Here is a 27,646-nt window from a genome sequence, read left to right on the forward strand (position 1 = left end):
GCTAACTGCCTTGTTTTGCGGTGAAACATGACAGTATTTAATGTGAAACAGATTTGGTGCATTGCAGAGTTCAATTACATAACACAAAATCCCACTTGCAACAAAAGCAGATTTAATCGCTGGTTCTAATTGTTTGGTTGGTTGCACCAGTGTTCCAGCTCGGTGCCGCGCTGTCGGGACTCTCAGCAGCAGTGCGTTGATTCGCCTGCAGAGGGCAGAGACGAGCTCTATGAAGAGCAACTGTTACAGGAAAGCCTCAATTACTAAGAAAGCTTTATGAGAAATATTGTGACAAAACTATCCAATGTGACCTGTTCTCACAGCTTAAATATTGCTACAGCAGCACAAAACATAAATCACTCTTTGCGTAAGTAGTTAATGTAGCCTCAACTTGTTCACTGTGGGGGAAATAAGAGAAATGTGGAACACTGGAGGGAGAGGGAGAGCTTAATTTAGTCACAAAATTACAAACAGCGTGGAATTTACAACTCCAAAGAGGCACAAAGAACAACTCAAACACACGCGTGAAATAGAGCAGAACATGTGGATTTAGAACTGTCTCTGCTGACGTCCCAGCAGCTTGGACTCATTGAAATATGTCTCTCTCTCTTGGCTTTGAAACAGATTCTGTTCACATCAATGTCACAACATCTCCGGTATTTGAGAAACAAGCTGAACAAACATAATCCTTCTTCAAAAACGGGCCCGTTTTCCTGCGACCTCAACAAAACACTGACAGAAACGAGACATGACTCAGGAAGCTGTCACTTCTTTGTTGGTATGCGCACACAGCAAGAGCTAGAATGAGTATCCGTCCATGTGCTGCTCCTCCTCTGTGAGGGCCTTTCCTCTGGTGGTGGTGGGGGGGGACAATTTGAGTTTGTGAGTAAATTGTTTTTTTTTCATGGTTAGAGGCTGCTCACGATGCTCTGCCGCTTTGTGGTCATGAAAACATAAATCATATTCACAACCAGCAATCCATACACTGGATCAGTTTGTTTCAGTACAGCCAACATGGGGACGGTAACATTTTGATCACTTTATGACTTCCTATGGGTTTTGTTGAAAACTTAAAACGGCAAACACCGAGAGGAGTTCTGTCTTTCTGTTCAACAACTAATCTCTACACACATGACATTAAGACATTCAAGATTTCAAACACACACACACACACACACACACACACGCACGCTGCACACAATCTGGCGTAGAGCTACAGCTCACATCACCGATGCCTCTGGCTGAAGATTCAGTACAAAGAAATGAATACATCTATAAAAACGAATGCCAAATATTAACAGATGCAGTTCTTAAACCGTGAGATTCTTTCACAATTAGAGAGAAAGTCATTTGATTCAAGAGTCTGTCTTCATTCAAAGCTGTTTAACTAGCGTGTACATTTAAATAAACTTAAAGGTTACATATGTCTAAAGGGGGCTGAACAGTGGAGGTAGAGAATAGAAAACGAGTTCAAGACACCTGAAGTGAACGTTGTGGACTTTCCTCTTTCATAAAAAAAGTGTTTCAAGTATCACGTGTAACCTCTGCGACGAAGGGACATCGGGAGAAAATACTCAAGTGATATAATTGTTGCGTACTTATAATCCTCTTTAAAGAGCTTTAGCACCTCCTTATGAGGAACCGGTCCAGCATGAAATCATCGAGACTTAAGAACTTAAGTATGAATTGAGCTGGAAAGGTATTTCAACACAGTCCGTAATGTTGCCGGGTGTGCTCATGTTCCTGTTCTAAGTTCAACATTCCTCTTTAAAATGAGTTCAAACGGATGGAGTAAGGCTTTCAACTGAAATGACTTGAATCTGATTTGAAGAAATGTGCATTTATGTATTATTACAAAGTGCTTTTTTTTTTTTTTTGTCATTCACCCTTTTTGGTTTTTAGTGCCTTCATTTGAAAAACATTAAAAAAATAAGACATTCACAAAACAAAGAGATGAAATGGACTACATCTATTGTACATTGTAGCGACATGACACAGCTCTCCGATTACGCTGCTCCACTGAAGCCTTCTCGCAGGTCCAGATACAATCTTAAAGCTTATAACAGGTTTCCACAGGTGCGGATACAGGGCTGTAGCGCTACCGTCTCATTGAAGAAGTGAAGGACAGTTTGCTGAATTGCTAACGTGGGGGGGGGAGGGCAAAGTTTCCATACAGCAACTCTAATTGGAAAACGTTCCACAGCAACACCAACATCAAGGCACACAGAAAAGAGAAAAAAAACAGCTCATTCCTCTGTTCAAAGTCAAGGGAAACATGTGCGACACATTGGGGAAAGTCTTCAGCTACACGTTGAACAATGGGCGGAGATCGGGTGACCCTCGTTAGATGGCAGAAAGGCAAGAAGCGTCAGTCTCAACGGTCTTTATTGCTCATCTCACGTGTAGCCTAGTAAGAGAGGAGCAGCAGCAGGTTCCCCAGATGCCCTGACAAACCTTTACAGGACAAAAGAAACTCAGAACAGAGTGCAAAGTGTACAGCCAAAACTCTCGACAGGTCTCTTTTTTTTTGAATAAGCCATCCTCCTTCCAAGGCAAGTCAAGGAAAGAGGAAAAGGAGCAATCTGTGCTTGCGTTGCTCCTCCCTTCACCGATGCAGGCTGTTGGAAAGGGCCTCCAGCTGCTCCTCTCCCAGCCTCTGCTTCTCCTCCAGGTCCTTGTGGCGGATGAGCAGCGAGGCCTTGGTCTGGACGAAGCGCCGGTAGTCCCGCAGCTGCTCGGCGGACAGCTGGCGCGACAGGAAGGTGGAGACCAGGTTCTCTCTCCGGTCCAGGTTGTCCTTCAGATCTTGGGCGTCCTCCCTCTGTTTGCACAGCAGACGGTGGCGACTGTCCAGAGATTGCTGAGTGCAGAGGCAGAGAATGAGGACCACGAGTTACACCTGATATAGTTAAAAGGTTACATTTCAATTCTGACATTATTCTGGTGTTGAATTCATGCCTTGCAGAGCATTAGACACATGCTTATAACATCAAATGGATCAGTAAATATCCTGCTGTGAGCAAAGTCAAACAAATACAGAATTTGAAAAGGACTGCTGAGAGAAAATCTGAAAACGAATAAAGTGTCCAAAACTATATTTTGGGTCATATTTGTATGTGTAATATGTTGTTCGATGTAACAGAGAGCTGGGGAAATTGCAAGATCACGTTTGAAACAGCCACAGGGCAGGAGGTGCAGTTTTACCATACGTCAACAGAGGGCAGGGCAGATATAATGTCATCGAAACCGGGCTGGAGTTTCGGTGAGTCAGTGTAAATACTAGTGTTGCTGATAACAGCACGTTCAGCCAGGCTGTTACAGACGGACAAACTGACAAAGCGCCCTTTCAGGGATGAATCTAGAAATCGAACGCATCCATGCAAACACAAATCGATGCCGTAAATACTGGGGGCGCATAATGAAACGGGATATTCAGATATTCAGAGGGAAAACAAAGCGGCGCACAGAGCTCAGGTCAGATCCTGTGACGCAACTCACGCTGTTTGAATTAAAGACCTTAATGACAGTGAACGTGTTCCAATGAATGGTCGCTACCTCAGATGCAGCATGATGAAATTTATTTCTCAGTATGTCAAATCGAAAAGCAGCAGTCCTATCAAACTGCTTTTATTTCACAATCTTTGAACATCTGATAAAGCGTTTGGATTAATTAAACAACGATAAGCAAAAAACAAATAAAAAATGGCAATCAAACACAGATAACAACATTTTTTGAATTCCACAGGGTGAGAAACCTTGCACCCTTTAAAGTCGCCCTTAAACGTTTTCCAAATGGCATGTGTTTGCTGTTCTAGAGTAAACAGAACGGGAGTATAGCTGAGGCCATGGGAGCAGACTTCTAACACCCGGGGTCATCTTTGTCACCAGAAGCTCCAAATGACTTGCAGTAAATAATGACCTTAAACGCAGCAAGAGGTAAGTGTATTACCATCAGACTGTTACGCAACTTTGACAAATAAATGAAGGAACAAACTAACGAATCACTCATGCAGGGCAAGCTTTTGCAAGCCTTGTATCATAGCCTACAGACATGCATGACAAACAAAGGCTGTCTGGAAGAAAGGGACCCACAAAACCTTCATTTGTGAACCCACTGATCTCCAAAGAAGGAGGATGAACCCCCCCCCGCAAAGGTTTGTGTTCCTCACCTTCTCCTCGGCATCTGTGTGTTGGTCCACGGTGCTGAGGGCGTTCTGCACCCTGGCCAGCCGAGCAGAGAGGCACAGCAGCAGGCTGACCACCCTCTCCAGGTCTCCTATGAACAGGTTGTACCTCTCCAGCTCCACAGGCAGACAGCGGTCCCGGACCAGCACCTCCAGGGCCTCTCCGTGGGCCACGTTCTGCTGAATCTCTGTCTGGAGGGCGTCCCGCGTCTCTTCCAGCGAACGTAGACGCTCGTTGATGTACGATGCTAACAGACGCTGTTGATGTCAAGCAGAGGAGGAGATGTGTCAGAGATTTTAGATACACATGGTGGAAAAGGGCCTAGTGGAAAATAAGTGGATAAACAATTCTTAAAAAAACTAAATATTTCATATCTACTGTAGAATAAAAGGATCCTGTTTCAAGAGTGAATGTGTGAGCCAGTCAGGAAGAGGGGGAGGCTATCTGCTAAGCTAAACATTAGGCAAGTGGGAGATACTGATAAGAGGCAGACAGTACGTCATGTGATAAGAAACACACACGATCTCAGGCTGAAAGGAGTCCACTTCAGTCCAAATAGCAACCACATGGTTTCTATCTGAAATCACCACAGAGTTAATGGTTGTGGTTAAAAGTCCTTCCGTCCTGTCTGCTTTCTTGGCATTTGTAATGTACATGCAGCAAATCTCTGACTGTTTTAGAGACATATTGACCATCCACTATTTTGCACAGATGAATAATTACCTTCTTCTCAGTGAAGTCAGCTTTGCTCTGCAGGTCTGCACACTGAGGTTTAAGGCCGTCGGGAGCGGAAGGACAAGGCGATGGTTCGGCCGCTGCCACCATTTCAGCGCTAGAAGAAGAAACGTGTGTTTTGGTCAAGCTTGCTCTTTTGCACCCTGTTAATGTGCCACTTATAGTGTCTTTACAGGTAACACACTCCACTCCTATTCACATATTACAAAACTGAAAAAAAAGCGTTTACACTTACAGTCACCTGAAAGAATGGGGAATTTATGAAGCAGGGCAAGTTACATTTCTATGCCAATTCATTTGTAATTTCTCTTATCTTGTTCATAATTTCACAACAATTATTCTCAGGGCTGTGCTCTCTAACAGCAGTAAAATGCTCCCAATGGAAACTACTGGGAATGTATTTATGACTACCAGAGGTGGGTTGAATCTAACTGTTGTGTTCCAGGACATTAACGTTTACCTTTCTGCAGCTCCTTTCTGCTCCTGTTTCTTCTTGTAGTGCTCCTCCATCAGCAGCGTGTCCTCTGACAGCAGCTGCTCCATCAGCATCAGTGCCGTCTTACGATTGGCCAGTGGGTAGAGCACTCTGGCCAGCGATTGGTCGGCCTTGACCGCCGCTTCCACCAGCTCCTCCCACTGAGGTCTCTCAGCGGGCCTCTCCGTCTCTGCCTCCGGTCTTCCCCTCTCCTCTATCTCCCGGGTTTCCCCCGACTTCTCATCTTCCGTTTTGGGATTTTCCTTCGCCTCCGCCTGCTGACTGATGTCTGTGTCGGAGACGGAGGTGCAGGAGGACACAGAGGTTTCACTTGTCTGCGTTGGAGGGGCCACGCTGTAGGACTCGTCGTCAAAAACGTCCGTCAGCGGTGAAGTCTGGACTTCCTCTTTGATCTCTTCCTCTGGACGGAGGATCCACAGTGACGGATCGGTGGTGACGCCGCAGCTCAAAGCCACTTCGTGGTTTGAATCAGGCTGTCGGGCGACGTTGCTTGGTTCATCCACTGACTGCTCTCGCTCTGATCCAGTCCCAGACAGAGAAGTGCTGACTCTGCTGGAAGTCAAACAAATTATGGTTAAGAATCACGCCTGGCCAAAATCAAATAAGCAGAATCAGAAAAACTACCTCATGCCTTGAGTTTGTTTTAGTTTAGTGAGCTTAATGGTGATATATTCAAATGATGACAATGCAATGCATGTCAGGAAGTTGTAACAGAAGAAAAGTAGCAAAAAAGTCAAATCAATTAACTGGAGGAAACAAATGCTGCATTGACGTTGAGTCTAATCTCACCCGGAGCTAGGTGTGTTTTCACAAGGAAGCTTTGTCTGGGTGGGGGTGGACGTGGTGGATTTGATCTCCCTTTCACTGGTCTCTAGACATCTGGGGGAAGGTGGGTCAGATGTAGTCTCGCTGGGCGGTGTACTGGACCTGAACTCGTCTGTGACCGGGCCGTGAGAACCAGGCGATCCAGAGTGAACCCTGGCCCGGGAAGAGTAGCAGGAGGCCGGGGAGGTGGATCTACTTGGATTCTTTGTTCCTACTGTGGCATCCTCGCCTGGTTCTGAGTTCTCCTTCAACAGAGACCTTTTCTGGGCTTGGTTTTGTGTCTGTCCCTGGGTGCTCGTCTGACCAACTATCTCTGGTTCTTTGCCCGCTTGCTCCGTTACATTTTGTTTCTTCCTCCCTCGGTCCGGCCCCTGGGCTTCTCTGACTTCCGCAAAGAACGGAACACCTCTCTTGTCTCCGTCCGGTCCTACTGGTCGAGTCGAATCCCTCCACAGTTGATCCAGCTGCTCAGAACTTTTACTCAAGGCTGATGGTCTCGTTAACTTTGATGCCCCGAGCTCTTCCATGGACTTCCCCCTCTGTGCAACCACGCGGACACGCTGCTGGACCTCAGCAGCTGGCTTTGTTAAGGAGTCCTCAGTGGCATTCGTCTGGGGACTGACATCGACAATCAGTGTTTAAATGTGAAACTAAAGCCATCAATTTATACAAACAATAATAGAATTGTTAATGAAAACAAAAACTGCTAAAAGCAACACTTTTCACAATTTTCATTTGCAACTTCTTTAAAGGCAAATACAAATGAATCATACACACGCTCGGCAAAGTTTTAGAATAACAATTTGATGTTCCTACAACTCATAATGTAGTTCTGAGAAACTCCTTGAAAATGGTCGAGTCGATGATTCTTCTTTTACAGCCGATGCATTAATCTTTTAAAAGGAATGCTGCTTTGCTGGAGCAGGTGGGCGTTGACTTTTCAGTGCCACAATGAATCAAGTGGGGAGGATTTGTACTCACTGACCTAATACTCTCCTGACCTAAAACCACTGAAAATGTCCCACTTTGTCTGCAGTGCTGGTACATACCTCCAGGTTTCCATAGCATCAGCTGGTAATGGATCCTCCTCGTAGTCGAGTGCCTACAGACGCAGAAGAAAAGACAAAAGGCAACGCATGAATGACACTTGAATCTGTAGACACTTAAATTCTTCTGAATTCAATAGCAAAGATTGTTCTAATGGTAATTTCATTGTATATATTTGTGATGGAGAGCTTATCAGACACTGACTTTAAAGTAACATATATTCATATGAAGTCTTATAAAGTCTTATATTTTTAATCGTCTCAATCTGAACAGACTTACCTGAAATGCATGTGGTGTGGATGTGGATCTGATCCTGAAGAAACTAGGTGGTTCTGGCTGGTCCAAGAGACTCTCTGCTGAGGCAGACTTCCCCTGAGCTGGACCTTGGCTCTCCCTCCATCTGGGTTTATTGAACTGGCCAGCGTACTGGCCTGAACAAGACTGAGCGGAGAAGAACTGGGCATACCTGTTTTCGTGAGAATTTGAAATACAATTTTAGATGATTTGATCCATACAACAAAAAGCATCTTGCTCTCTGGCTCTGCTTCGCTTTCGTACCTGATGGAGCTGGTGGAGGAGTCAAGGATGCGGCCCGCAGAATGAGGTCTGGGGAGTTTCTTCTTGGTGTTTTTGCCTTCATGATTTCCTGATCGAGGCCTGGGAACCCAATCGAAGGGTTTCTCCCCCAGAGAATGCCGCTGTCTGGATGGAGATGGTGTCTGCGGCGCCGGTTGCTGTGGCTCGGCCACTTTCTGGCCCGTCTTACGCTCCATGTACGCCACCAGGGCCTTCTGTTGCAGATGTTTTAAGTTTGTCTTTGAAGCGCTAGGGGCCGAAAGGGCTCTGCCTCTTGTCTCAAACATCCTCGTCCGTGCTGCGACCAGTCCCTGCTCTCCGTCCTGCCAGCATTCCTCTCCATCGCTTTCGTTGCCAAAGGAGCATGCAGAGTGGATGGGGGCGCCGCCGCCGAGCTGGTTGAGTTTCTCTGGTTCAGAGAAGCACATCTTCTTCTGCTCTTGTGTCAGTCGCTTCCTCCCTCCGATGCGTGCTACCTGGGGCTGGGCCACATTCGCCGGTCTCCCGTTGTCCTTTTCAGCCTCTTTGTCCCTCTCCTCCAGACTCTCCCCAACTTCTTCTTTTATGCTCCCCCTCTCTGTCTCCTCAGAGGTCACAGAGGGAGTGAGTGTGTCTGTGGAAGTCTCAGAGTCCTGTGATGGGGAGAAAGCGTGAATCACGGTGGGCCTCAGCTCGGGTTTTGGCCTGATTCGGTGTGGCCATGACAGCTGCAGGTCCCTCCTTTTAAACGACGTCTCCCATAGGACCTTCGACTGGGCGTCCTTCAGCTTCTCTTTGTAGTACTTTTTAAATGAGTCATCCAGAGTGTTGCAGGCAATGGAGATAACTTCCCCTCTATCTTTGCTGCCTGTGTCGCTTTTCGGAGCTCTCTCCTTATCTTCAACAGCCACGTCTTCATGACCTATTCTGTTTGGGACTGCTTCATGGCCTTTTATGCTGATATCAGCGTCCTTTTTAGGCCGTAACGCTGCCCTGCTGGCTCCAGTGAGGTGGTACAGAAGCGGGGTTGTTTCTTTGTTTATCCTCTCGCTGGCTACATCCATCAATGGCTGCCATTTCCCTCTCTTTGCCTGCTCCTCTCTCTTGTGGTAGTTGGGCTGTTCGTTGTTTATCAGCGGGGTGACCTCCTTCGTCTGTTTGGTTGAATGCGGTGGACAGTTTCTGTCAGGTCCACAGTAGAATATAGGGTTGTTGGCAGTGTGGCGCCCGATATCTCGACTCTGAATCGTGTCGATTTCTTCTAAGGCCTCGAAGCTTCGAGAGGACTGCGTCGAGATGTAGGACAGTCTGTGGTTCTCCTGATCCGGGCTTCTGGAGGAAAGGTCCATGCTCTGGGAACTGAAGGTCTCTGTCTCATCTGGAATTACACCGCTGGACGAGCGAGAGCTCTCTTGGAGCGGTCGAAACAAATGATCCATTGTGCTGTGGCTTCTTTCTTTTTCTCTTAGCCGGTGTGTCTCCAACACGGTGGAGCTCTCGCTCCCAGACTCAGACCCACACACAGATGCAGAGTGCGTCCTCGATCCGGATTCAGACTTACACACTCCTGTGACAAAGTAGAACTGACCCTTGTGCTGGATGCTGCTGTTGATTAAACTCTGACCAGCATTCCATGGGCTGGCAGCTCGAGTTGGCTCTGAACCAAGCCAAACATGAGCCGAGTCCGCCCTTTTGCGTTGACTCTCAAAATGGCTACTGCTACCACTGGACTTGTTGGGATGGTCTCCATTACACCCACCGCTGCTTGAGGGCTGTCTGACTTTCAGGTGCTCGGGCTGACTCGTGCCTCGGGGAGGTGATCGGCCGAGGATGTTTGCTGACTTCTGTTGCTCAGAGGCCGCTTTGCTATCCGTGATGAAAATGTATTCTGGGTTCAACGGTGCCCTGGTCTGATCGTGAGCCTGGAGGCGGGGGCGGTAGCTTGGTGGCTGCTGGGCCTGCGGCTGTTGCTGTTGAGAGCCTCTCCAAACTGAGTAGACTGGGTCAGAAGTTAAGCTTGATTTACCCGTGTCTGGGTTAGCCGTCTCAGGTTTTGGGTTATTCAGACCATGGGGCTGTGGATGGAGTCGGTTGTGGGGTTTGGGCTGTTTTTGAGGCTGTGGCTGCTGGGGTTGAACCCCAGTACCTTGATGGTGGACCCTGCTGTTTTCCAAGTTTTTTATGGCTATAAAACTATCCAGGCGTGCTGGGACTGGAGGAGGACGGAGTGGAGGGTAAGCACCTGGGGATGGAGCCCCCAAAGGCCCCTCTTTTTTAGAGAGAGCTTTGTTGTTGGTATAGAGACTGTCATAGCCGTTTTGGTTGTGGTGGTTTACATTGGTGCTGGTATTGTTGCGATACTGCTGTGAGATCGCTTCCACAGAGCGATAGAGCTGGTCCATGGTCTTTGAGTCAGACTGCAGGACCTGGGTCGGATGGTAAATGGATTTCACATACTTAAGGTCAGCATAGTGGCTGAAGGAGCTGGACTGGAGGTCGTCTGGGAGAAAAGGAGAGGGGTAGTCCGGGGCAGTTGACCCGCCAGAGAAGGAGCTGTATGCGGAGTCTCCTTTGCCGTGTTGGTGGTGGGCGAGTTGGTCGGCAATGCTGCTGTTGGACTTGGCTGGGGAGAGCCGGCTGACGGGCAGGCTCAGAGGATGCAGGTCCACGTTGCTCATTCTCTCAAAGTGTAAGTTGTAGGAATCCATGGAGGACTGGGGCAGATTGGCAGGAAGGGAAGGGCAGGGTTTGTACATGCGATGTACGTGTAGGTGCGGTGATGCATGTGTCTTCCTTGTGGCTGAAACTGGGGAAATTACCACCAATGCATTTGCATCAGGTTGTCCGTCACGCTTGTCGCTATTTAGGTCATTTTCCTTCCTCTTGAAGTCTCTTGAAACGGACTGCTCAGTAGCTCCTGGGGGAGGAAACACAAATGTGGTGAAAATTTATCATATGGTTATTTTAGTTATAACTTGTCTCACTTAAACCTGCATATACCAGCCTAACCCGCTTCCCACGAAAAGGCTGGGAACCTGGCCTTGGTGGCTACAGCGGCCAACAACATCTGCGAGGGTGAAGGGAGAGGAGACGAGATAACGCGCATATATACTCTGTTTTGCTTTTTTATTGTTGTTAGACCTCCGAACCATTCGTGGGGAAAGAGCTCGATCCATTCAGCTGAATTTTGATTGAAGTGTCTGTTCATTAAATATGTTTTTAATACTTTAAGAAGTTCCATCGTGATTATTTCTCACAGAGAGGTTCAAAAAAAAAACTTTCCACCACAACAAACACAGAACAAATTTGTGATCAACATCAAATCTTCACACTCTTGTCGTGGGAAATGACTGCTCGGATCTGTAAAGGTTAGACAAAATGTGTGTTCAAACAGCCATGACAAAAAAAACAAAAAACAGTGACGGACCGATAATCATAACATATCACGTACCATTGCATAGCTGCTTTGCAACGGCATGACAACTTTACACAGACACACATGTTTGTGTTAGATTGTCAACTTGGCATGTCCACCATGTTAACGCCAGACACAGCTACATACCCATATGAAAGAATAAACACCTTCATACCTCATCTTCGCTGTATGCGAATTCTCCATCAGCTACCCTGCAAAAATAGCAGCTTTCTGCTCAAACACTATAAAGATCCCAGAAAACAGTTAGTCACCACAGAAAAATCTTTGCCTGGCATTTCTAGGTCAAATTCCTTTCGTGAAAGATTATGCTCCACCTGTTATGAATTGCAAAGACAAATCATACACCTCCAGTTGTTTTTTTTACCGAGAAGAGTACAACCATTTTCTCAGACGATACTCTGCTTATTTTTACGTTTCACAGCTTACACGGTTTACTGCAGCTTGGTTTAGTGGGTCAGAACAGTTAGCCACCTGTCGAAGGAGTCTGGCCCCTAATTAACTACCTTGAGGTTGGCGGTGCATGTTGCAGCACACGTATGGAAATATGTCAAGAATTCCATATGGAGCTACAGAAATCTGGGAGGATTAGTCATGTGATGGATGTATAATGCCTTGTTATGCAGAACTGAGACCCGTGAAGACTTTTCTACCTTTTACCCTCATTGTTCTTGGGACAGAAACATATGCTTTTATTTCGAGACAAATAATCACCTAAAATGTAACGAGTTGGGCAAGATTAATCAACAGTCTTTGGGCCTCAATCGGAGGCTTCTGCAGCACTCAATCTACAGGCCATTTGTTTTGACTGGGATTCATCTTTTAATTGCCTGAAACCAATAAAGTTCATTCTTAATTTCAGTCTATGGTGGGCTTCTTCATACTCAGAGTACTTTTTTTCCCCAAGTTTCCCTATTTACTGTTGAAGTACAGTTAAAAACGTACAGAACAGAACCCTGCTGCCGTCATAAGCTGTCCGAAAACTCATCCTCAGTCCAGAAACCAGCCCCTGTAAGGTAATGATGTGTTTATGTTTTATGGTGGACTAATGATAGCATAGATGGAGTCTTCTCTCTCCCATGACATGCACGCCTTTCCATAAAACCCTGTCATGTACACAAAGATCAATGCTGCCAATAAAACAACCAGCTAATCAACTCTGACGCTGCAGGATGAGAGTCGGGCCTCAGCATTGACGGAAGAGCAATAAATGTTGTTGACGAAGTTATTCGAGCCAACAAATATAAAAATCCTGACGTAAATGGCCACTCACGAACTTAGATTAACAACTCAAAACTCCTTTATAATCAGTTCAAATGAGCAACATTTTCCCAGTATTGTCATGTCTGGTTGCCGAGCTGAAAACCCCAAATCAGAGATGATCCTAGCTGGTCGTTTTGCATACACACAGAACCCACCTCCCAAGAACCGTTCAAACTACAGTGTTAAGGGGGGATTCCATGTTTATGAACACTGATCTGTGGTGTGTGTGTGTGTGTGTGTGTGTGTGTGTGTGTGTGTGTGTGTGTGTGTGTGTGTGTGTGTGTGTGTGTGTGTCTGCGAGTGTGTGGGGTTTCCAGCCCTCTTCCCTCTGCAAAAAGAGAGGGAGCGCTCAAGTGGAAGTGATGGAGGAGACAGGCAGCGACAAAATGTACAGAGAGGAGGAGGGGGGGGGTCAGCTCCGGCCCAGACAAATACCCTCACACGCAAACCACAACAACAGCAGACAAGAGAAGTGAACAATGACAGCCGGAGAGTTGAACACAAGTTGGAAGGCTGGATCAACAGTCACAGCAGCGAGGCAGAAGGCTACCAAGCCGCTCAGAGATGAACCACTTGCAGACTGGTGTGAATAATGGAAGTGTGTAAAGTTCAGAGAGCACCGTTAGCAAGAAAGAAAGAAAAACTCACACAAACTTTGAGTCGAAGTCACTGACCTTCCTGATTTCCATCTGAGGAAGAAAAGTGTCCTAAGTTACAACTTAAATAAGGATTTGCTGAATGATCCACGTTTTGTTCTTTTCAGAACATCTTTCTTCTCTCTAAAAGAGGGACCAGACCAAGTAACCAGGAGAGCTAGACATTAGAGAGAAGGACTTCTAGCGAGTCCCCTTCTCCCCCCACCGAGACCCGAAGCTGCCTAGCGGGAGCCACTGATTGGCCAGCCGATGACGTCCGGCTCTGCGATGCACAATGAGCGCAGCGGAGGGAATATTTCACTGCCGCAGATAGCTGCTAGTGCTGCCGGCCGCCTGAACAACAGAGAGAGAGCGAGGGGAGGAAGGAAAAAGAAAAAAAAGAGAGGCCTCGCATTCCTGGCTGGCTTCAAAGACGGAGCAGAGGCCGGGCGCCATTCATTCCCAAGGCCCTGAGCCCGGCACATGGAGACTAGCCAAGGCAGGAGGGAGGACGGAGGAGGGGAGGGGGTATAGTGGTGGGTGGATGGGTGACCTCCCAGCCTCCACCCAAGAAGAAGAAAAAAAACTGTCACAAAGACTAACTATCCCCCACCATTACCCTCATTCTCTGTCTTATTCATGGTTACTATTCGTCTGTATTCTTCTATTCTTTAAATCCCATTTAAAACCCAGTTAATGGCAGTCGTGAAGAAATTACACAGCTAACCATCAACCTGCTGCAGAAATCTCTAATACTCACGACTAAGACTGACCATCGTCATCATTACTGGAATTTATTGTAGAAGCATTGAGTGTAGAAATCGCCTCTGTTCAATTTTTCTACAGAAATAAAATCTTGTTCACGATACAATCAGTGTGACAGTTAAAACGAGAATGACACTTAATAGATAAGCGCTGGGCTTTATTACATCATACAGGTGAGGTGGCAACTATCTCATCTGAACATATACCACCAAATTCACTCAAATTTAGAATTAAAAAAGCTTTAAAATGTTGAATACACAATGAGACACAAACTCTCGCTCTCTCAATGACACGTCATACAAAGGACCCTAGTTGCCCTCTCTATTGTTTTCTACGGTGGCTGGCAGTGCTCATGCTGCTCTGTGCCGAGTTGTTGTTACTGTTGGCACAGAGTCAGACAAAGTGGTGCAAAGGGCAGCGTCGATGTGCTGTTGTTGCTTTTACTGCTGCTGCTGTTCCACCTGATGACAACGCAACGTTTCTTTGTGATGTGCGACTGTAGCTTTAATATTCTTTTTTTAAGATGCAAAATTAAAGAAAACCCAAGCTGAAAACGCTTGCTATACAAGTTGTTTTATCCAGTTTCTATTCAGCTTTAAGATAAAGGATTTATTGAGTCACATTCCACACTCTATAAAAGGGGTCAACATTAAATAGAGATGTGTAAACAAGGATAAGCTCACGACTACTTACAGCCAGCTAACTGCGCTAACTAAGTACTGTATCACGGTGGAGGCGGGAGAGAGTCTGCCTTAAGAACCGCAAGAATTTAAAGACCATGTGTTTTAAAAACAAACCCAACGAGGTCAGGAAAGGTGTCAGGCAAGTTTGAAAGATTGGATTAATAAAACTAATGAGAGAGAGAGAGAGAACACAGAGTGAGGGTGATGCGAGAGAGGAATGATGGATGATGGGGGGGGTGTTAAATTCCTTCCGATATTATTTTTTTTGTCATTCATTGGTGATTATGTGTTCCAGCGTGACCTTCCCCATGCAGCCACGAGACTGGACTACCAGGCGTCTGAGAAGCCAAAGGCAGAAATAGATGGATGGAGAACACAGAAGCAGGAAGTACAGGGGGACGAAACAGACACAGCAGAACCACTACAATGAAAGGTGAGAGAGAAGAAACAGGGGAAAGACACGAGCAGGATGGGAAATTTGGGAACTACTGTGACTAATGCCATGGTAGCCAGCCAAGCAACAAACAAGCCAACAGCAATAAGCTTGTTAGCCCTGCCGGCCGTGCTAAGTCTGCGGATAAAGATGATGATGGGTCGACGGACCTCTGAGCTAAATGGAAAACTACTGTTAGCACCGGTGCTCTCAATCAGAAGCATCCACCAGTGAGGAATAAGACTTTAAACTCAGAAACAACTAATAATGCATTCGTCATTGCATATATGGCTGCAATCCATTTACTGTCAGTGTAACAAAACTGATATTTTAGACTGGTCTGTAGCATCAGGGCAGGACTTAATTGTGCTTTTGATCAGTGATGGACATTAGCATCCGATAGGCTGAAGAGACGTACAGTAACCACTGGAAAGGCATCCCGAACGTTAGCTGGTGTCTTCCAATCTGAAGTCATTAAAAACTGTTCTGCATTAAATGCATAAAGGAGGCCTCACACACTGCACTATGGCTTCACTTCTGGACTCCAGTCTCCCACAGGACCTGAAAGACATCATTCCTATTGTCCCCGATCAAACAGAAACAGACAGGAAGCTGTTTTTGAAAAGGTGGAAGTGGCCGGCTGTTGACCACTGACGGAGCAAAGCATCCATTAGCGGGAAAAAAGGGAAAGCCGTGTTGCCGTGCACCGTTGTCTGCGATGCAATCTCTCCTGCATGTGCGTCAGACACAAAAAGACATGTCTGTGAGTGTGCAGGGGAGAGAGGCCGTGGCTGTGTGTTGCCGGGCAGTGCTCACATCGCTGTCTAAAACCTCTAACTGATCAAGACAAGCTGTCACACTCTAATAAGCTCTGCATTCCTGCCTTGATCTGGCCTAAATACTTACTTGACAATATTAACATTTGGACTACTTAATTACATGTTGTTCAAAAATGTTGCATACACATAAATAGACCGACGACGGCAGGGCAACTTGCTAACAGCCCTGCTACCACACACACACACACACATTATGCAACAAGGTCGATAAGAGTGTATTAATATTATTCTCCACTCTATAAAAAAAACACTTTCTGTATCCGCCCTCGTCAACCATTAACCAGGAACAGCAACGTGCCCGGCAGCACAGAGCTTTAAACCCGAACACTCTGTGAATGATAAACTTTGTATTACTTGCAAGTGGCTTCTGAGAAGACAATTACTTTTGTATTAAGGACCCATGTGGGGAGTCTGCAATATGATCTAGTCATGGTGAATTGAACTGGATACTGTAGGAATGCCTCCACACTAGAATAGTACGAGGCTGCAGGCGGTAGGAGGTTTGTTTGAGTGTAGGTGCGTTGGGTCTAAAAATGGGGCATGCAAATTCACCCATTACTGCGGTGTATAGTTTCCAGGCTTTGGTATGTGTGTTAAAATCTGAGAACATACTGTTCAGGGTCAAAGTCGGATGTGGAATGATTATAAAAAAAGGACGTTTATGGAAGCGAACGCGTTACCGGGAACACCAAGCTGAACTCTGTCAATGTGCCACGTTTTAGAGATGAAATAAAACATGTGTCTTGCACCTTTAAGAAGAAATAACATTCATTCGTGCTCATGTTTCACTGGCTTAAACCAAGAACAGCGGCTAATCACATCTCTTCAAAGCAAAAAGATTTCCTTATTCAGCGCAAAGGTGTGATGCCACCAACAACAACGAGGGAGCCACAGCGAGAAAAGAGGGCGGGAAGCTGAGGACAAACACCACAGGAAGAGAAACACACAATAGCAAACGACCCACTTCCTGTTCAAAAGGTGGGAAAAGCCTCAATGACTCCATCATTGCGGGAAAACATTATCCTTAGGAAGAAAAGAAAATACATCGATTGTTCTTGGGTCCCACGTGTCTCCTGTAGCTGAGGCTCAGATTGGCTGAATTTATCTCAATCATTCATCTCACAGTGGCTTCTATCTCATTGCTGAGAGTCTGTGATACACTCACCACTGAATCACTGACACAGATGCTAATATCAGATCAAATACTGGTTCGAGGAAAGACAGTATCAAGACAAATTAATGAGAGCACACATGGGGCATCAGTTTTATGTTTCATGAAATGTCGCTTAGCAAATAAGTCCGAACACAGAGTAAGGAACAATGAAGTCCTTGTGGAAGCCGCTATGTGTGTACATTTTCCAAGTATTTATTGTTACTTCTGTATTAATGCTTGTAAAATCCGTGGCAAAAGCTGTTCATGGACTTATCAAACCTTATGGAAAAACAACGGTGTGGCATAAAGGCCGGTACAGTATGTGCTGGTTCTTTCTTGTTTTTCACACTTTTGAATACAGTGACTTGTGTTCTGCTGAGCTTTGAGGATCTAGTTGTTTACCACAGACCTGGAACAATAAATCAATACAAAGACAATTTGCTTGAAAGTTGCGTCTTGAAGAAGAGTGAGTTATTATTATTTAGCACAAAGCACCATAGTGCCTCAAAGAGCACTCGATATAGAGGAGAAAGTGACAGACGGTGAGACTCAGCATGTCTGCCAGACAACTTTAAAGAACTAACAATATAAAAACCTACAATAAAACCATCCACTGTCGGTATTAGGTAAGCACGGGGACAACATCGATCAGCAGGTCAAACACCTGGCGCTTTATGGCGGCGTGGCACTCTGACCCGCTGTGCCTTATCACTGGTTTGGTTGTTTGGCCCACTGAAAGGAATGTGCCTGATAAACAGCTAGGTACAGCAAACAGGTTGTTGTATTCAGTACAGGGCTCTCAGATCAACGATGGAAAACTAAACATGCAAATCAAAGAATCTGACTTTCAGCAGCTTGCAAATGCTCCATTTATCAGAAAATGGAGCGCTGGATTTGTCTCTAAAACGAGGCCTGGACGTCACATCCAGTAAGGCATCCTGATTATTTCCCATCAAGAGGCTATATTAAATCACAAGGACATCGTTTTAGTTCCAATACCCCATTACATAATGACATCAGATATTTAAGCCTGCAGTGATGGGAATATGCAAGAGAACAAGTGCCAGATTAGCAACGCGCCAACGGCAATTTCTGCAGAGAGGCCTCAGCGCCAGCGGTGAATTGCCAAAAAGTGTTACGCAATGGCAGTATGGCACTGAGTGACAGAGTACGCCTTCAATTTAGAATTCATCTGACTTCACTTCGTCTTCTCCAGACATTTCAGCACCAACAGATGGACGTGCTGCGTCTACAGCCTCGGGCTTGTTTAGACGCCGCACAGCAACATCTTTCATGGGAAAACACACAGAACTTCATCCCCATTTTGCTGCAGTCAAACAAATCATAAATCGCCACATCAACACGCTATCCTTTTCCCTTTCAGACTACATAATTAGGACTGTGTGTATTTTCCCCTCCTGTACTCGTCCGACCTCCTGGAGAGGCCAAAGTCAGGTTACAGTACTAAATGACCTGCTGAGCTCCACGACTGCAGCATTCCTCGTATACGGCCTTATTGCTCCCCTAGACCCTTCTAATATGAGGCAATTACAGCCAATGAACGGACATTTTAGACCACAGAATATAATGAAAGCTATACAGGGACTAGTTTAAAGGGGGGAAAAAACACACACATTCCAGTCTCCAACAGTAAATACACTCCCGACAGCTACCCGAAAAAACCTGCTGGATTTAAGCATGAAGCAAAGTACCATTCTGTGCTTGTTAGGCGCCTTGCACACCCTCACAGGTGTTTCCTCTCATGTCTGAACGCTGATAGGAAGCTACAGCTAGGCAATTAGCTTAGCATAAAGAGTGGAAACAGGGGGAAACAGCTAGCCCTCAGTCCTCAAAAAAGCACCTAGGAGCAGCTCTAATTTTGACTGTACGTTTTGTCTTGTTTGCATAGGCGGGGTCCTTCCTCTAGTCTCAGAACATTTCTAACCAATACATTTCAGCCTTGTGGTCATTTTAATGGCTCACATGCACATGAATGCTGCACTGACGTCAGAGGGAAAGGCGTGGAGCTCCTACTGTTACACTCTGACATCATGTCCGGGGATGAAGGAGAAACAGCCTAAAACCAAAAGAGAAATATGAGGATGAGTAAGAATAAAAGGTGTGAGAAACTAGGTCAGCGTCAACGATCTAATACGGCGTGATGAAAGTGATTAGACGTGCCTCTGATCTCCCCTTTCATACCTGTCAGGATGCTTTAAGCAGCATGAAAAAGGACAGTCCAGACACAGGACAACAAGGAAGCGTTTGCTCAGTGTGGCGCCAGAGATTTGAATTGCAAAAGAAGCCGCCGGGGTGTGAGGGCGAACGGTTCACATTCACTTCCCCCCCCCCCACATGGCTGCAACAACATATCTGAGCAAACACTTGAGAACGACTGTCAGGGGAAATAAAGGACATAAAAAAGCGTGTCCATTGCACAAGTGTGCAAATTATCCTGAGCTCATTAATCCAAGAGGAAGTGATGATCCACAATGAAGCAGGTGAAGATACAGATGTCCTGTGGGTAACAGGCGTCCTTACATGCAGAATTGTTTCGTCTCGTCTTACCGTTCTTCAAAATCCTGTCATTTATTGGCCTCTCTAATCTCTTTGTCTCCTCCTCAGTTCACACCTCTGTTTACCACTAATGTCTAAAACACAGGTGAGTGGAGTACCGAGAGGAAAATGATACGTTTCAATGTTCACAATTGTTTCACCTGATCTTCTCTGCTGATTTTAAAGTCTGAATGAAATACATGAGGAAATATTTACTTTGCGTTTATCTACCCGGTCCAGTTCTTCGTGAATCATCGCTGTAAAACACACACAGAAACCTACTGCTTTCACCGTATCACTGTTACTGGTCAGAGATCACTTTGGCTCTCTATTTGTCCAAAATAAGCACTTTTTGTCAATACATTTTGGGTACTGAGACACGTTTAACTGATTGGTCCAGAGCAGACCACAGCAAACACCTTGTGAGGCACAATTTGACACAAAATAGCAGATGGCTTGATCACATCCCTCAAGGTATCTGATTCAGCCAAAGCTGAACCATTTCTGGTGGCCTGAGCTGTTTCATGTATGTGCAGAGCTGATGAACTATCCTCACTGAAGTGCACTGTGTTGGCTAAAGCTCAATTTATTGCTTGAATTCAGTTAAAAAGTGTGAGACGGACCGTGTCTTTGGCTTCCTCGCATCCAAAAACAAACAGCCAAAAGCTATAAAGGACAAAAGAACTCGAGTGACAACAGAATTTAAATGACAGCTGATGACCCCTCAGCAGCTGTTATTACATAATGAAGCATCAGCCATCATAGCTGTAAAAGGCCTTCAGTTGGGCCCCAAACACACAAAGGGAAGGTTTCCAATAAATTGGATCATTTGTTTCCTCTCTCCTGCTTCTCGTGTTCGCTCAATCTGCACATGAAGCCTACCGGGGGATTCTTGTGTAAAATGAGCCCTTCAATAAATCTGATTTAGTGGACAGTTTAACGCTAGAAAAAACAAAACTGCAGCTTTAAATATTTGAGAGTGCAAAGAGCTCAGCTTTCAATGGCTTCTCCATGCACATACTGCACAAACTAGTGCTGCTACAGCCTTTCTGTCATTAAAGCAGCAACAGCTTCTGACATTGAATTCATCTTCTCCAGTGTTGTCATAGTTCAGACCCTGAAGCTGATGATCGCACACAGCCAACCCCCTTTTTCCCCCCTAAGTCTCTCAAACTCAGTAATCCTGGGTAAGCGCTTTTCCTGCTGAGAAGTTTGCTTCATGCTGCAGAAAGCTACATCATGAAAATAATGGAACAATAAAAAAGAAGATTATTGTTTCATCCGGGATTCAGTTGTTCTTTGTTAGCGCTGTCGCCCGCGTGGATTGTGATTTTGCGGTCCTCCCACCTCCGTCTCAGTAGATTGAGAGAACAAAGTGAGTCTAATGTGCTGATAATTAGAGTCCCACCTACAGACCGCAGGCTATAGATCTCCCATCATACCTGCGCCTCTGCAGACACTGAACACTTTATGCCCACCTTTAATTGTCCCGCTTTTGAAACTCATACAGTAGCCTCATAGCACTGATCGTCGCGCTCGGGAGTCAAGTGATTTCTAATCTCCATTGTGTTTCCACCGTGGTTCATTTTGGGGGAGCTGATCACAATGGGCTCCTTTTACTGCTGGCAGGGCAGGTTTCCTACCTCAGAGCGAGGGATGAGAGGCGTATTAGAGGAGGGAGGGGGTTAAGGCTGTAAAATAAATTACACAGAGATTAAAACTCACCAGAAAACTCTGCACACACTCTGGACTCTGTAACCCGGGAGGAAGAAAAGCCTGGTGTGGTCGTCAGATGTGCCTGAGGAAGTATTGATCGTGATGCAAAGAAGTGAAAAATACTCTCTCGTGGCAATTATTGAGTCATTATTTCACACCTAACTTACTTGAAATCAGTGTCCTTTATCTAATCAACTGGCACGCTACTTCTCAGTAATATTTATTCACTAAGCTGTTTTATTTCAGCAACTTAAGAGTGAAAACATAACCGAGTCACAACCCCCGGTGTCAAAGCCACTCGAGCTCCGACTGGACACACACATAAAAATAGACCTGAAGCCTCCACTTCCTGTCATGTCAGACAGCTGTAAGTGACTCTTTTATCCCACGATATCAGAGCCACATCACTGCGCCCGTGGCCGGCTGAAGTCTCGCTGACCTCCCGTCACCCACACCTCCTCATCAGGAGGCTGTGAAACGTGAGCAGCCCCTGTTCACACAGCGTGTTGTGGAGGTACAGCGCTCACATGAACCCTCAAGCCGACACAGAGAATGAGGGGTGACGCTCTGTGGTACAAACTGCAACAGAGCACTTTCACTGACTCCATGTTTACATTTCAGAGTTTTGTTTGTTGTCTCTCTACATTTCCCCCAAAAGCTAGAGAAAAAGAAGTGAGACACATGTTCAAAAGCTGCCTGTACGAGGTTACTCACACACATGACATATGACACTGGCACATCCCGATGGGTCCTATAGGGCCACACAATAGTGTAGGTGTGGTCCTGTTGGATAACCAGGCAGACACATAACCACACACACGGTCCAGCCCGCCCTCAGGGGGTCTCGCATTCGTCAACAATAACCTCGGTCAGCCGTTTGTCTCCTGCTCGTCCATCTGCTCTATGGGACCTGAAGAGGCCTCTCTGTTCCCCTGACAAAAGAAGGACCGTCGGAGAATACCTCATCACAATTGCAGAGCAGTTACCCAGGTAAAAAAAGAAAGAAGAAAGAAAAAGCCCTCTGGAGGAGAAGAAACAGGACAAAAGGTGGTGAAAGAGAGCTGGGAGGACTGTGAATGTTTGAGTCATTTTTTTTTCTTATTTTACTACAAATAAGTGACTTAAAACACTTTTGTATTGCAGGAGGGCGTTTTCCCCTTCAAGGCCAATAACTGCAAAAATATTAAACCAACTTGTAACAGGGTAGGAACTAGTAACTTAAACCTGCAGCAACTTCCTTCCAGTTTACACATCCGGCAGTCATTGAGCACCATTAGTATTTAATTAGTTGTATTTCTGGCCACCTGAAGAAGCTCTGTCGAATATTCACTCTCCTTTGAGCTCGATGTTGCTCTTCACAAACTCCTGAGGGAAAAGTCTGCTTCTCTATGTGCTGAAAGCTCCACGATGGTGACCTCCATACAAAAGCCATAATACTTTAGAGGAAAGCCTTTACAGTGATTACGGATACGTCGGTCACGCCAAAGGTTCTTACACTGAGCCGCATCACCTTCATATTTATGACTACCACAAAAAACACGGTCACAAGTTGTATTTCCAATTTAGAAAAAGAAAAAAAAACACACAATGTGATAATTGTGGTTTAAGTACTGTTTACTCACTTCCAGTGTTCATCCTGATTAGCTATATCCTCATAAATCCTTTCGCAACATGCCAGCTCGTTACAGATTTCCCTCCCATTACTTATTAATCATGTGGGACACATGTTAACCAGTATGTGGCGTCTTAAGCAGGCCTCCCTCTTCCTCCTCAGCGCTCCGAGGTTAGAGAATCACATCTTCCGCCTTCATAGTTATTGTTATTTTTTCAGATGACCTTAATCACATAACTTATGTTTTAAGAAGAAATAAGTTAACATTTTGCTAAGATGGTTATTTCTCGTTAGTGGGGTTATTAAAGAGACCTTCCTGTAACGATGTCATGCGCTCTAAGCGTAACTGAACACCTGTTTGTCACGATGACACTCAAAGGCGCATTGGTCGTCTTATCGACCTCTCCAGGGTCACTGGTTTCAAAACAGAGCGCGGCGTCAAGATGACTTTCACAAACCTGGATGCCACTCCTTATGCTCACTAGCCTCCATGCTAACTGCAGTTTAATGACCATGTTACAGCACAGCTATGACGTACCGTACTTCTAAAATATAAAAGGTTCTTCTGCATGAGGTAATGTCTTGAGCTTATCTCTACTATGTCATCCTGAACAGTCGACCTTTGTTACACATTAAACGCTTGATAATAACGGGTCAGATTTCACATTGTTGCTCTACTTTAAGCACAATCTCACTCTTTTTGGGGGTAAAGTGGGGGTAAGAGTGAATTAGATCTTCAGTTCTTAAAATATTACATATAAAAAACAACTGCTGGTACTTGATCACATCAGCTGATATCTATCTAAATCACGTTAGCGCTCTTGTGCCTGATTAAGTCAATCATTTCACTGTTAAAAGAGACAATTGAATAACACATTTATTTCCCTGAACCCAGCAATGCCAGTGAAAGTCTCACATCATGCATAGTACAAAGGATGAGGTGGAACGACAACCAGATCACACTTCCATTACGGGGACGTGGACAAACATCAAGAAACCAACAAGCTGTTAACTTATTTACAAGTCTGACACCTTCCTGCTACATCCGTGTCCATTATCTCACTCTGACACCTTCAGTAGATTTCAAAGAGTGATGATGATTTCATCACAGCAGCATTAGGCTATTTGATAAAGGAATTTCCTTTATGATTATTTTAACATCTGACATAAAGTATCCCTTGCATGATCCTACCATTACATTTGGATCACTTTTAGCAACATGTTCACACATTTTTAGAATGTCTTCGGCGAGTGCCTCCACTCCTCCTTATTTGCTGCTGAACCTGATCTAACCTCACACTCACACAGCCGAACCAGTTAGTTCATCCTCGTAGAGGTGTGACAGGTCACTGAAAGGATGTAAACATCCGAGTGAGAACCCCACACACACCGAGATTCATTCGCCACTGTTAAAGGAACAATCAACCCCACAAAGTAAAAAAAAGAAAGGAAAAAAAAATACAAATTACATCAGTTCCAAACCCCCATAGAGCCTGAAATGTCCTAAAATGACTCCATGAGTCAAACTTATTCTTATTTTGTTGAACTTTGTTGCTGATTCTGCAGCACATCGTTTTGTTACCCGAGAGAGAGAGAAGGAATAAGAGAGACACACGGAGAACGAGGTCATGTTTCAACGCCCAGAGTAGGTTTACATGTATGGCCCATGGCTTTGAAACTCTATTTGCATTCATCTTTTGTTTCTGGCTTCCTTTCTTCTTTAAACTTCCTGCAAAACACACTCAGACCACCTCCTGCTATCACATATACGATACAACCACGTGTATTGCAACGACAGCCAAATGTGTGTATTCATTGCCACATGTTTGATTGTTTTTGTCTCTGTGTCAACTTATTATGCACTGTGTACGTACAACCATCCGCAGCCAACGACTATTCAGAGTAGTGCAACCTCTGATGACTTCCGGATCAACAGGTGTTGGATGCACCTGTGTGTGGAAGGCGGATGCATGCTTTTCGGTTTGCAGCCCTCTATGAGTTCTCTGCACGTACACATGCATTACACCTACGTGCACGTCTCCTCTGCACAAACTGTCTCCGTCAGGGTCCAGGTCGGACTGTGTGGGTGCAGCGGAGTCGAGCCGGGTTAGCGGCCTGAACGGGGGGCCTCCTCCTCCTCCTCCAGCAGCAGCACAGAGGGGCCAGTGTGCTCCTCCTGCTCCCAACCATCTGACCAAATGCACCGCATGAGTGCTTCAGTTTCAGCCACAGCACAAAACACCAGTGTCTGGTTCCCCGCCCCCCCCCCTAAGCAACACTGCCACAGCCACGGGCGCCTTTTGTTCCCCACTTTAAATAAAACATAGTGCAGTCATTAGGCAGAAAGGCCCTCCTGTGCATAATTCAGGGCCAGGTATCAATTTGAGGCGAGGAGGTAAGGTTAAGGAAGGACAATAGAGTGTTGTTCTCACAGTGCTGTCGAACAACTGATATTGCAGAAGTTAAGTGCAACGTTTAAATTATATGAAAATGGCAATTAAATGTGGTGATAACAGTAGTTTGGGTTTCAGTTTGAATGCAGTTCACAATATCCATTACAGGGCTGCAACCTGCAACTAACCATAATCTACAACATCATCAATGACTCTGCTAGTTGTTTCCCCAGAGCCCATTGAATTGCTTGTAAACATCCAAACATATTTAAGGTGTGAACTGAGAATTATATTCTTTCTAAAATATCATCGATTATAAACGATTGAGATACATTTGAACGTGTCACGTTATAGCTAAAACCCATATGAGGAAAACAAACTGCAGCCCGAGAAGGCATCCAGCACGAGAATAAACACATTTAAAAAAAATTACAAAACTTACAATTTACCTACTAAGTTACAACATGAAAATGAAGCAACAGCCTACTATTTTCAAAAATAGAATCAACCACTAGGAACACCAACAAGGACGAATTGCGTTTGCTCCAAACAGAACTGAGCTGAGATCAGCTGTAGCTTTTATTTTACTCCTGACGAGAAGTACAACTTTTAAAAGAAGTACTAAAGATAACCGATGCCCATGAATCTGTTTTGACTGGAAATAGTCTGCAACAGGTTTGACAGTTGACAACCGAAACTGCAGAGCCACAGCGATACTGGATGCACCTGCTGCTACCAAAGTCCCCTTCACGTACCTGCTGACTTCCCGGTCACTCCGCTACTTTCAACTCCTCGTTTCTCTCGGGTGCGTTTTTCCTCTCCTCGAGTGAATTACGGTAAAAAAAAAAAAAACATCATAAATTAACGGACAGATTCACTTTTTTTTTTGGGTTGTAGTCGGCTAACGTGCCTCACCGCACACCCCGGTAATGAGCTTTCCTTTTTCCATCGCTCGCAGTTACCTCACCTTATTCCCTGAAGAGGGAGAAGCGGATGAAAGTTGACAGATGACCACGTTGACCAATCAGATGCGGCGGGAGGCGGGCACGTTTAGGATTACACGACACGCTATTGGTCCGTTTGTGTCAATGGCGGAGCAGTGGAAAAGGGGAATTTCTCCGTATTGTTTTGATGTTCTGTAGCTCACTGGAAAGAGGCAGGAGCTTAACCAGAGCAGTGACATTAGGCTACTAAACTCACTGAAAGCCATGTGGTGTAAGTGAATTATTTAACTAATTAAATATTCATGCTGTAAAGGAAAATACTAATCTTTCAAATGAGTAAAAACTGTCAAGGCAAAATAAATAGAGAAAAAAGAAAGCATCAGTCTCCATAAGAGTTAATGTTCTCAGGTCAGCGCAATGTGGATTGGAAGGAGCTAATCATTCCTAAGAGGCTCTGCAATGCACAGCTATACAAACTACTTTGAATAGCTTTGTTTCATGCACAGAAAGATTAACCAAACACCATATATTTCTTGTTACAATAAACACAACTGAGGCTGCTTTGTTTGGGTGGCTAAGAACTAAATATGAACATCTTCTAAGTCACCACCAATATACTCTTATTTTATCCTGCAAGAAAATATTTGTTGTTGCTATTGAATGTCACATATTGAAACGGATGCTTTTAGGGAGCCTATATTATATATTTTATATTTAGTGCAGGTTTACAATTAGTTCCAATTACATTAAGTCACATATGTACAAAATAATGTTATGAGAGAAGTGTTAATATAGTGGCAAAAAGACAGATATGACTTTGATCCAGTTTGTTTTATTTTACTTGCCCTGTAATGTACATTTTTCTTCATTTTAAAACCATCAATCAGACCATAAAGCCATCTACTGCAGGGATTCCCAAAGTGTGGTGCCTCTAGGGGGTGCGCGAGAGGAAAAGTGTAATGGCGTCTAATATGTGACTGAATGTAATACTCCTAGAAAGACTAAACATCTGGGTGGGACTCTCTGGCACAGCACTTAACTGGTTTGAATCCTACTTGAAGGACCGAGAATACTTTGTCTGTAGCTGATTACACATCAGAGCTGACTAAAATGACATGTGGTCCTAACCCCCAAGGTTCAATACTGGGGCCTCTTCTGTTCAACATCTACATGCTTCCACTAGCTCAGATTATGGAAAACAACAAAGTGTGTTATCATAATTATGCAGACGACACACAAATCTACATAACTATGTCACCAGGGGACTATAATCCCATACAAGGGCTGGGTAACTGCATTGAACAAATCAACAACTGGATGTGCCAGAATTTTCTTCAATTAAACAAAGATAAAACAGAAGTAATTGTTTTTGGTACCA

General features: G+C 45.0%; 1 protein-coding gene across 2 annotated transcripts; it reads right to left on the reverse strand.

The window, feature by feature from the left end:
• Positions 1-5: 5 nt before the first annotated feature.
• shroom1 (shroom family member 1) lies at positions 6-26,154 on the reverse strand. 2 transcript variants are annotated; one of them, XM_079284001.1, is made up of 9 exons: positions 26,080-26,154; positions 7,847-10,760; positions 7,568-7,754; positions 7,291-7,343; positions 6,206-6,859; positions 5,381-5,965; positions 4,909-5,017; positions 4,170-4,442; positions 6-2,860 (listed from the first exon to the last, which is right to left on the reverse strand). In XM_079284001.1, exons 2-9 carry the CDS (start codon positions 10,597-10,599, stop codon positions 2,606-2,608), a joined length of 4,869 nt encoding a protein of 1,622 aa, XP_079140127.1. In that variant the 5' UTR covers positions 10,600-10,760; positions 26,080-26,154; the 3' UTR covers positions 6-2,605. The 2 variants fall into 2 exon arrangements, with proteins under 2 accessions (XP_079140127.1, XP_079140126.1); XM_079284000.1 differs by having other exon boundaries at positions 5,381-5,968.
• Between the last annotated feature and the right edge of the window lie 1,492 nt (positions 26,155-27,646).

Source organism: Melanostigma gelatinosum (genome assembly GCF_949748355.1).
Source record: "Melanostigma gelatinosum genome assembly, chromosome: 14".
Taxonomy (NCBI): domain Eukaryota; kingdom Metazoa; phylum Chordata; class Actinopteri; order Perciformes; family Zoarcidae; genus Melanostigma; species Melanostigma gelatinosum.

Coding starts and splice junctions, on each gene's coding strand:
- shroom1 (XM_079284000.1), bottom strand. CDS start 10,599: ATGTACAAACCCTGCCCTTCCCTTCCTGCCAATCTGCCCCAGTCCTCC. Junction 4,443..4,908: donor CTGACTTCACTGAGAAGAAG/GTAATTATTCAT, acceptor TGACATCAACAG/CGTCTGTTAGCATCGTACAT. Junction 2,861..4,169: donor ACACAGATGCCGAGGAGAAG/GTGAGGAACACA, acceptor CTCTGCACTCAG/CAATCTCTGGACAGTCGCCA.